This window comes from Nicotiana attenuata, chromosome 12 (genome assembly GCF_001879085.1).
Source record: "Nicotiana attenuata strain UT chromosome 12, NIATTr2, whole genome shotgun sequence".
NCBI lineage: Eukaryota > Viridiplantae > Streptophyta > Magnoliopsida > Solanales > Solanaceae > Nicotiana > Nicotiana attenuata.
In genome coordinates, this window is record NC_032000.1 from 1,916,966 (window position 1) to 1,927,761 (window position 10,796).

General features: G+C 35.6%; 2 protein-coding genes across 9 annotated transcripts in view; one reads left to right on the top strand and one right to left on the bottom strand.

Annotated features, from left to right (window-relative positions):
* Window positions 1–10,796, top strand: part of LOC109235154 (ACT domain-containing protein ACR9-like) — a 21,534-nt gene that overhangs the window by 6,166 nt on the left and 4,572 nt on the right. For both annotated transcript variants that reach the window (XM_019401137.1, XM_019401136.1), the window contains exons 2-3: window positions 6,960–7,178; window positions 7,257–7,362. In XM_019401137.1, the coding sequence (XP_019256682.1) occupies window positions 6,960–7,178; window positions 7,257–7,362 (325 nt within the window). The remainder of the gene's footprint in view (window positions 1–6,959; window positions 7,179–7,256; window positions 7,363–10,796) is intronic.
* Window positions 1,603–10,796, bottom strand: part of LOC109235155 — a 22,649-nt gene continuing 13,455 nt past the window's right edge. Inside the window, exons 1-3 of one of the 7 annotated variants that reach the window (XM_019401140.1) lie at window positions 4,543–4,978; window positions 3,597–3,691; window positions 1,603–2,077 (exon numbers count right to left, since the gene is read on the bottom strand). In XM_019401140.1, the coding sequence (XP_019256685.1) occupies window positions 1,937–2,077; window positions 3,597–3,691; window positions 4,543–4,636 (330 nt within the window). In that variant the 5' untranslated portion in view covers window positions 4,637–4,978 and the 3' untranslated portion in view covers window positions 1,603–1,936. Of the gene's footprint in view, window positions 4,501–4,542; window positions 4,979–10,796 lie in introns of those variants that run through there. The other 6 variants (XM_019401138.1, XM_019401141.1, XR_002069326.1 and 3 more) reach the window with 6 other exon arrangements.

The following is a 10,796-nucleotide window of genomic DNA, read 5'->3' on the forward strand; positions in this document are numbered from 1 at the left end:
GAAAAATAAATTCAGAAGTTGACTATCATATTTGGCATCCAATTTCACTGGGTAATAAAGGACCTCAATTATCACACCTGTTTTTCGCAGATGATATTATTTTATTATCCAAAATTACTCCTGATTCATGCCAATCCATAACTAATACCATTTCTCAATTTACACATCATTCAGGAGAAACTATAAATTTTGACAAATCAAGAATATTCTTCTCTAAAAATTGTGCTACTAATACTAAGGATTCCATCAAACATCTCTTCCATATGATTGAAGGGAAAAATTTTGGTAAATATCTAGGATTTCCTATTTTTAATACCAAACCAAATAAAAGAGATTATCAATTTTTGATTGATAATTTTAAAGCTAAGTTGGCAGGTTGGAAAACTCACTTTTTAAGCAAGGCTGGGAGGACTACTTTAATTCGTTCCACTTTAAATAACCTTCCTAACCATATCATGCAATATATCACACTTCCTTCTTATATTATTTTCTCCCTTAATAAATACCAACGAAATTTTTTTTGGGGCACTACACCTCAAAAGAAAAAATTACATCTTATTAAATGGTCTTTGGTTACACAACCATTAGAAAAAGGGGGATTGGGGATTCAAAATCTTACTACTAAGAATCAGTCTTTGCATGCTAGCCTTGCTTGGAGGCTTTTCCAAAATCCCAATCAGTTGTGGGCCCAGGTTTTACTACATACTTATCTAAGGCCATCTCATTTAATAAAACAGCATCCTTCAAGAACATGGTCCAATATTCTTAAGGGTTAGTCACACTGTCGACTAGGTTACAAATGGAACATAATTAATGGTAAACATGTTCATTTTTGGAATGAACCTTGGCTAACTCAGAATTCTTTACTCTGCAATCATATTTCAGGACCCCTTCCTAAAGGTGAGGATAGCAAGCTAGTGTCCGACTACTATGTAAATCACAAATGGCACCTTCATAAACTAACTTTTGTATTATCTCCTTCTTTACAACATGAAATCAATAATCTTTATCTACCAATGTCGCCCACTGGATATGACCAACTTTATTGGTCACTTACTCATAATGGGAAATTCTCCGTGAAGTCTATGTACCATGCGATTATAACTGAATTCAATCAACCTAATAATAATAATTACTTCAATTACAAGTGGATTTGGAAGCTTAAAATACCGCCTAAAATCTCTTTTTTTATATGGTTATTATGTCATGGTAGACTTCCTACAACTGACTATCTAAATAGGTTAGGAATTATTCATTCACCTTTGTGTACTCAATGTCATTTGATCCCCGAAACTATAACTCATATTTTCTTTGAATGTCATAACGCAAAGGCAATTTGGACAGGCCTAAATATTCCACCACTAAACATTCTAAATCCAACGAATATTGAGAATAATTCTTGGTGGTATAAGTTTGTACATGAACAAAGACTTCCCTATTTTAAACGCATTCCCCTTTCTACCCTACTACATTTTGCTTTGTGGCAGTTATGGGTTATACGTAATAAAAATCATTTTGAGGGACAACAAATGAAATCGAGCATATCATTACTCTACAAACAAGCTGCTAAATATACTACCTTACAAATTCTACACAGATAAATTCTGAATTGATTCCTCTTTATATAAAATGGCATCCACCAATTGGGCAATTCTTTAAGTTAAACATTGATGGTTCTTCATCAACCACTCATCATAATTGTGGCATTGGAGGGTTGTTTCGTAATCAACAGTGTAAATGGATTTTAGGGTTTGCAGGGAGAACAAAAAATGGTTCAAGTATTCAAGCAGAATTGCTGGCTCTTTTTAAGGAGCTACAAATTGCTATCCAACACCAACTCACACCACTGATCATCGAAACGGATGCAACTGCAATACTTGGTATGCTAAATACACCTATTATACAATACACTAATTTGATCAATGATTGCAAATTACTACTCCAACAGCTGGATAATCCAAAAGTGCAAACCATCTACAGAGAACAAAACTTTGTTGCTGACTGTCTGGCCAAATATGGAGCAGTGCAAGTGGAAGATAGTTGTGTGCTTTTGTTCTCCTCCACCTTTTGTCAACCCCTTTTATCAACAAGATCAGGCTGGAATGCTTAGGCAAAGACAACTTAAATCAAGTACTGTGTTATGTAATAGTAGTTCCTTAGCTAGTACTATATCTACTAGTAGTAATGTTGTATTAGGTAATCACCCTGGTGTGTATGTAAATCGCTCCCATAAAGGGGGTTTACTAGTTAGTTTTAGGTATCGTCAGTTGATGCATCTCATGCATCCTACTACAAACTCTAATGTAAACTTTTAAATATCTATGAAATGTTTATCTTTTCTACCAAAAACATAAAATAAAGAGCCTCATTTACTGCGTCTTTTTCAGCGTGCTACTTAATGGAAGACTGTCACGGTACGCATTCCGTCGAACTCTGTTGTTTCTCAATAGTTTATTATTAGATTGCCTTATCTTGTAGGTTTATATTGCATATACTGATCAATTTAGTAACACCTGGACCACCTTCTTTACTTGGTAGAAGACTTGATGGTGCTGCTGCAACACAAAAAATGAACTATACCAAAACGATAGTGCGTGATGGCGCATCCCATGAGCAAATCCACAGGAAACTTGAAAGTAGCATAGCAAAATGATAGTCTCTATACAGTTCCTACTAAGGTTGCTAAGTATAAAAGAACCTATAAAGTCTTTTTCTAGCTAGCATAAATCAACAAAAAAAAGGTAATATATTTCAACATACAGCAACTTCGATAAAGTAGCATGTTTCTTTCCTTATATGTAATAGAAATGCAAATTAAACTTGTCAATACTAAGTTACTAACTAAACCTTATATAAAAAATAAAACTTATCAAGTTTTCAATGTCCGAAATAGACAAAGTAGCAGCTACTATAAAGAACAAGAAGCTATGTCATAAATTCAACCCCGGGCCTTCTCTAGTTTTTTTGTTGGTCCAAGAAGTTACAAGGATCATGTATGAAGATAGGGATGGAAGTGTTAAAAGTTTGTCTTTATAAGATCACAAACACCGAATTTGATGTTAAAATCTTGTGTACATACTTTTAAAGGAAAATCACACTTCAGATTTTTCATCCTTTTTCTACGATACAAAATTCTGAGAACTAATCAAGTCCCATGTACCATCCCTACTTTTAGGGCTAACTTGGTGCGGAAGCTACACCATGTGTCACAATGCAATCTTAAACCAGTGTACTCTATAATTTATATTAACTATTATATCTAGTAAAAGTCGTTAATGACTCAGTTTACATAGAAAGTTATTAGTTATATGATACCTACCCTTTTCATACATGTTATATCATATTCCAACAATGATAAGCGATCCACAATAAATATCTCAGAATCAGAAACCTCTCTCAATTCCAATGAGATATGTTTCACTCATAAAGATGCCAAACACAGAGAAAGAGGTAGCTGAATGCAAACCTCCATAATGGTATCAGCCATGAAAAAAAATTCAAGAGCTGTTAAGATGTGACCATAACTAATTTCAGGTGCTGAGAAACAATATCAAAGCGTTGATGTGTTTTGTAGGGTAGAGAGAGGTGGTTAGTACCTTTGTAATGATCTCTACAGAGAGGACATTTGTTGCAATGTTGGGTACCTTTCTTTTGAAGGTTATTCTCACACAAGCCTCTTTAGCAGGCAAAACTGTATAGGAAAATAGTTGTAGTCAGTTTTGATTATACGACTGATCCTGCTCAAGTAAGGTTGCTGACTACTTTATAACTGACATATCTAGGAAATATAACTTAAGCAAACTTAGAAAAACGATGCTTTCAGCCTTTTTTTCCTCCTTCACACTATTTCTTTTTACTCTTCCAATTTTCCCATAAAGAAGTAAGGGATAAGAGGCAATACCAGAGAGAAACTTTTTATATGGAATTCTGACCACCATGATATTATGGCTGAAATGAGTGTATAGAAAAGCATAAACCAGTAGACACAATAAAAATATAAAAACCCCAGGTAAAAACAGAAATTTAAAAGCAACTCTACCAATAATCCTTACTTCCACATCAATTGTTCACTAATAATCTGAATAACGATTTTTCAGTAAACAATGACAAAAAAATACCAAAAAATAGCATTCCAATTATATAGGACTTAGAAACACTAAAGAAAGAGGTATATAAAGGCCTAAGAGAAGTAGGTAAGATAAGAAAGTAGTAATCAAGAGAGGTTATTGTATGATTAAAAGTGTTACAATATATGAAAACTTACTCGTAAGAATGAAAACCGTTAAGATTTTTGATATATACCCACTGGGATGTTGGGAATAAAATAATATCCCGCCCAGGAATAATATCCACGGTAAATAACAATAACACAAGAGAGTAACAATGACACCAGATATTTTAACGGGGTAAAATACAATACCCGAGCAGAGCAATATTACCACTATAATATTATAACTTAGTAGTATCAAGAGACTACTACAACTTCGAAAGAAATAACACTCTTTATTTAAAACACCTCACTACAATATTACTCCCACTTACTATTTATCTCACAGACTACAATCTGTGGATTACTCTCTCTACGCTCTATTGCGCTCTCTCTCTGATTTGGTGTGTTTAACAGAGAAGGAAGCATCTCTATTTATAGGCAAAGTTGCCAACCTCTCAACCAATCAAATTGATTGGTTCTTTGCAATTTGCATCGTCCACACATTATTTTGATTGCAATTTGCAACCTTTTTCCAGCCGCCCTTATTGTACACAAGTTGCCATTGCAACTTGTTATTTTCTATTTTTTTTAATTTGGGGCTGGTCCCACAAATCTCTCCTTTAATTTTGATTTTTCTTCTTCATTCCAATTCTTGATCTCAATCTCTGGAAATCTTCAAACTTGAGAGGCTTTGTGAAGATATCTGCGACTTGATCATGAGACTTCACATATTTGAGCTCGATTTCCTTCTTGGCAATGCATTCTCTGATGAAGTGATNAAAAGGGGGACAAATTTAGTCTCATGCAATGCCCTAAGAATGATGTAGAACGAAAGGAAATGGAATCAATTCCTTACTCTTCAATTGTTGGTAGTCTGATGTATGCTCAGACTTGCACAAGACCGGATATTAGTTTTGCGGTCGGAATGTTAGGAAGATATCAGAGTAACCCAGGAATTGATCACTGGAAAGCCTCAAAGAAAGTTTTGAGGTACCTGAAAGGAAAGAAGGATTACGTGCTCATGTATAGGAGATCCAAGCATTTGGAAGTTGTTGGATACTCGGATTCAGATCTCGCTGGATGTATTGACACTAGAAAATCTACGTTTGGTTATTTGTTCAATTAGCTGAAGGAGCAATATCGTGGAAGAGTGCCAAACAGTTTTTCATTGCTACATCCACGATGGAAGCAGAATTTGTGGCATGTTTTGAAGCCACAATTCATGCATTATGGCTGCGAAACTTTATTTCAGGACTTGGGGTTGTCGATACCATTACCAAGCCGCTGAAAATTTACTGTGATAATTCTGCAGCAGTGTTCTTCTCCAAGAACGATAAGTACTCCAAAGGTGCCAAACATATGGAATTAAAGTACTTTACCGTCGAGGAGGAAGTTCATAAACAAAGAGGAGCATATTAGAACTGATCTCATGATTGCAGATCCGTTAATGAAAGGTTTACAACCAAAGATATTTAAAGAACATGTTCATAGAATGGGTCTTGGCTGTATTTATGATTGATGTATTTATGATGTTTTGACACTCTGAGCTCATTTATATGTTTCTGATATACATTAATGATTTCATGTTTCTCATAATGGTGTACACATTATTGTTTTGAGATATTACAGGATAAGTCTCAATGAGACATTATTGTGGACCATAATATTTTATAGCTTATGGACCTGGTACAATGAGTTGCTAATGTTGTAGTATATGGAAGGGAGTATGTATACAAATTATATATAACCGCCATAACTCACATTTAGTAGTTTATCGTATTATGGTATTTATGATGGACATTATAGAAGAGATTTGTTTATGCAAAACTAATGTTCCTATATTAAATATTAATATTATGTGATTATTGGGCCAAGTGGGAGAATGTAAGTTATTTTTCCTACGTGTATGTGGCTCAATAGGTTTAAGGCCCATAATTAATATTTAATTAATTATCAAATCTCATCCGTCCGATTGGTTACTTGATGGACGTATCAGATTAAGTGAGTACCTCTATAAATTGGTCCTCCCCCACCCATTAGGGTTACCGTATTTTATTTTCTTTCTTCCATCACTAAAGGCGGCAGTAACGAAAGCTAGGGCAAGGGGTGAGAAACCAATTTACTGATTAACGCTTCTGCTTCACGATAATGGATTCCGCTTTAGGTATGTTTTCTATGACGATTGTATGTAAGATTATCATGTTCAAGATCCTGGTATGCAATTAAAGTTTATGTCTACAAACCAAGCACTGTAATATGATTTCTTCAGCGAAAACATTTTTCAGCCAAACGCTTAATGTCCAACATTTCAATTGGTAGCATTTGTGCAAGCATTATACAGTTCTATCGCGAATTTCCTTATCTTCTGTGTTATGCACACACAGAGAAGATATATATATATATATATATATATATATATATATATATATATATATATATGTGTGTGTGTGTGTGTGTGTGTGTGTTGCATTTGTGTATGAAGTAGCCATATCATTTTTGTTTTTTATTACTCCAGATGGTTAAAGTCAAAGTTACTGGCAGCATCTACCAAATTGTGCAATTTCAGCTGGCCGATTTTTTATCCACAGATTTAGTTTTCTTATTCCCTGTTAGAGCTATTGCAATCGGCTAATTCTTGCTAATTCAAATACCTACCTATCGCTCCTTCTCTCTACAACTAAATAAAATATATTTCTCTTTTCTCTACTGGTACATCTTTAACTAATTGCCCCATGTTTCTGTGAATCAGATGTTTCAACGGATGGGATATGGTGCTATGTGGTGTTATGGGTGGTTCCTCAGTCTTCCTCATATAAAGTAAGATGGAAGAATTTGAAAGAGCGCCTTGTATCAGTTTGCCCATCATGCTCTGATTCATTTTATTTGAACCAACCATCGCCACACGCAATTTCTTCTCCTGTTTACTTGTTGACATTTTGTAGCTCAGACCGAAGAGGATTATTACATGGTAGTGACAAATCTTCGTACACAGATTATGATTATTAATTTAATGCTCTCTTCTAATGCTATTGCATGATGATGCTAGATGTTAACCAAGTTCTCTCTGAGCTCGAGCTTACCATCCAAAGGGTAAAAGTGACAAAAACTCCGGATGGCCATGCGGTAGACCTTTTCTTTATAACAGACAACTTGTAAGTATATAGCTTCTACATTGCTTTTAGAATATTGAGTCATAGGGTTGTAATAAACCTGTTGCTGTAACCATGTGTTAGAACTGGCAAGCGGAAAGCTCCTTCATGGGGACAAAAATGAGTTAAACGTGAAATTCCAAGACTAAGGACTAAAATGATGGGTGTAGCCTGTAAGGAGCAATCTAATATTCTATTTGATTTTTCTTTTCTTTTATGGCTGTGCCTTATTTGCTTCCTTTTGAATTGTCATCTTGACTAATACGCAATGTTTCTTGACTTTAGCTTAATATTTCTAATCTGATAAATAACAATGCAGACATTTATATTTGGTGCAATAAGTCTGTACCTTTATTCTTACCTGACCATGCAGAAATAATTCCAACAAGTGTTTTTATATTTCTTCTCTCAGAAGAATGGATAACAAGTTTTTCTATTTGGGAACAGCTTATTTTCTTCATTCATATTCTCATTCTGGAGTAACAAAATAGTCCTTCGCGGACGGTGAAAGATTTTTCAGTTACTCCTTTGCAGACAATGTTATAAATTACTCCTCTTCTGCATTGTATTTCCTTTCAAACGTATAATCATGTTTACTGTATCACAAGTATTTCTCTTTTAAAGAGCTTTTACTTCATTCATATTTTGATTTTGGAGTTAACAAAAACAGATGTTTGGTGGACGATGTTTTTAATACTCCTTTCCTGCATTATATTACCTTCAAATGTACGATGGATGATGTATTTCCTGTAACTATTACCAATTATCTCCTGGGATGACTGATGGAAGACCATATCTTGTGATATCTGTTGGGAATAAATAAATCCCGCCCAGGAATAATACCCACGGTAAATAACAATAACACAAGAGAGTAACAATGACACCAGATATTTTAACGGGGTAAAATACAATACCCGAGCAGAGCAATATTACCACTATAATATTATAACTTAGTAGTATCAAGAGACTACTACACATTCGAAAGAAATAACACTCTTTATTTTAAACACCTCACTACAATATTACTCCCACTTACTATTTATCTCATAGACTACAATCTGTGGATTACTCTCTCTACGCTCTATTGCGCTCTCTTTGATTTGGTGTACTGAAATAAGAGAATTGAAGCTCCTTATATAGAAGCCTCCACCGTTGAACCAACCAATCAGAATGTTAGCATATGCAATTTGCAATACCAAAACCAATAGTTCTATCAAAACCAATTGCCGCCTACCATTGCTTTCTTTTCCACCAATCACATTTTTCCTTTAGTTTTTTTCTTTATTTATTTAATATGGGCCCCACAAATCTCTCCCTTAATTTTGATTTTTCCTCTTCATTCCAAGACATGATCTCAATCTTTGGAAATCTTCAAATTTGAGAGGCTTTGTGAAAATATCTGCAACTTGGTCATGAGATTTCACATACTTGAGCTCGACTTCCTTCTTGGCAATGCTTTCTCTGATGAAGTGATACCTTGTATCAATATGCTTGCTTCGATCATGATACACTGGATTCTTCGCGAGTGCCTGTGCGGATTTGTTGTCAATACAAATCTCTGTAGCTTCAATTTGTGGTAAATTGAGCTCCTTCAACAATCTTCTCAGCCAAATAGCATGACATATACATGATGTTGCTCCTATATATTCAGCTTCACAAGTCGAGAGAGTAACTATGGACTGTTTCTTTGAACTCCAAGAAATAACAGAATCACCCAAGAAAAATACAAAACCAGTTGTACTTTTTCTATCATCAATATCTCCCGCATAATCACTATCACAAAATCCCATAAGGTCGAAATCACTAGAAGAGGAATAAAATAGCCCAAAGTCAGTCGTACCTTTTAGGTAGCGAAGAATTCTTCTAGCGACTTTCAAGTGAGTGGAGCTAGGAGCCTTCATGAAGCGGCTTACTACTCCAACTGCAAAGAGTATATGTGGCCTGGTACAAGTCAAGTACCTCAAACTTCCCACAAGACTTTTGAAAAATGTGGGATCCACTTTTTCTCCTTCATCAAACTTGGTCAATTTTGTCCCACTTTCCATCGGTGTGTTCACGGGGTTGCAATCGAGCATGTTGAACTTCTTCAATATCTCTTTTGTATAGCTTTCTTGAGAGATAAAAATTCCATCCTCCATCTGCTTCACTTCTAGGCCCAGGTAGTATGACATGAGCCCTACGTCTGTCATCTCAAACTCACGGGACATATCTTTCTTAAAAGCTTCAAACAAACTTGAGTTATTGCCCGTGAAAATAAGATCATCAACATAAAGACAAACAAGTAAGATATCTCCATTAGTATGAACTTTAAGGTAAAGAGCATATTCATAGAGACAACGACTAAACTCATTGTCTTGAAAATACTTGTCGATGCAACTATTCCATGCTCGTGGGGCTTGCTTTAATCCATATAAAGCTTTCTTTGACCGCAACACTTTATCTTCATGGTTTTTTACCACGAAGCCCAATGGTTGTTCAACATAGACTTCTTCTTCAAGATAGCCATTCAAGAAGGCTAACTTGACATCTAGTTGATGGATCTTCCACTTCAATTGCGCCGCCAAAGAGATCAGCAAACGAATCGTCTCCATGCGGGCAACAGGTGCATAGACTTCTTCATAGTCAATGCATTGCCTTTGCTTGTAGCCTTTAGCCACAAGTCGTGCCTTGTATTTCACATCTCCATCAGCATTCTTCTTTATTTTGTATACCCATTTCACTCCAATTGCTCGATGACCCTTAGGAAGAGTTGTTAACTCCCAAGTGTTGTTCTTCTCTATTGACTCAATCTCCTCCTCCATGGCTTGTCTCCACTTTTTGTTTCTAATAGCTTCATCAAAGTTCATTGGTTCACTGTCAGCAAAGAGACAACATAAAAAATCAAAATTAGTAACTTCTTCTGTGTCCTCATAGAGCTCTTGAATACTCCTTGTCCTTTGCGGTTGTTCATTTGAACTTTCATGAGAAGAGGGAGATGCAACATTGGTTGGAGAAGGAGGTGGAGTTGTATCCTACACAGGTTCCACGGTCTCTGGTTCTTCTTCATCACCAAAATATGGAAGAAAATCATATGAAGTTTCTTCCTGAGCTTCCCAATCCCATGCCAATTCTTCATCAAATTCAACATCGCGACTTACCACCACCTTACCGCTGCTTGGGTTGTATAACTTGTAGCCTTTTGAACTTGTATTATAGCCAACAAACACATGCTTGACACTTCGATCGTCAAGCTTCGCTCTCCCTTGCTGTGGCACATGAGCATATGCTATGCTCCCAAAGATTCTCAAATGTTTGACACTTGGCTTTCTTCCACTCCATGCTTCTTGAGGGGTTTGATCTCTAACATTTCTTGTTGGAGACCTGTTGTTCAAATAAACTGCACAAGAAACAGCTTCGGCCCAAAATTACTTGGGCATACTTTTAGCTTTCAACATACA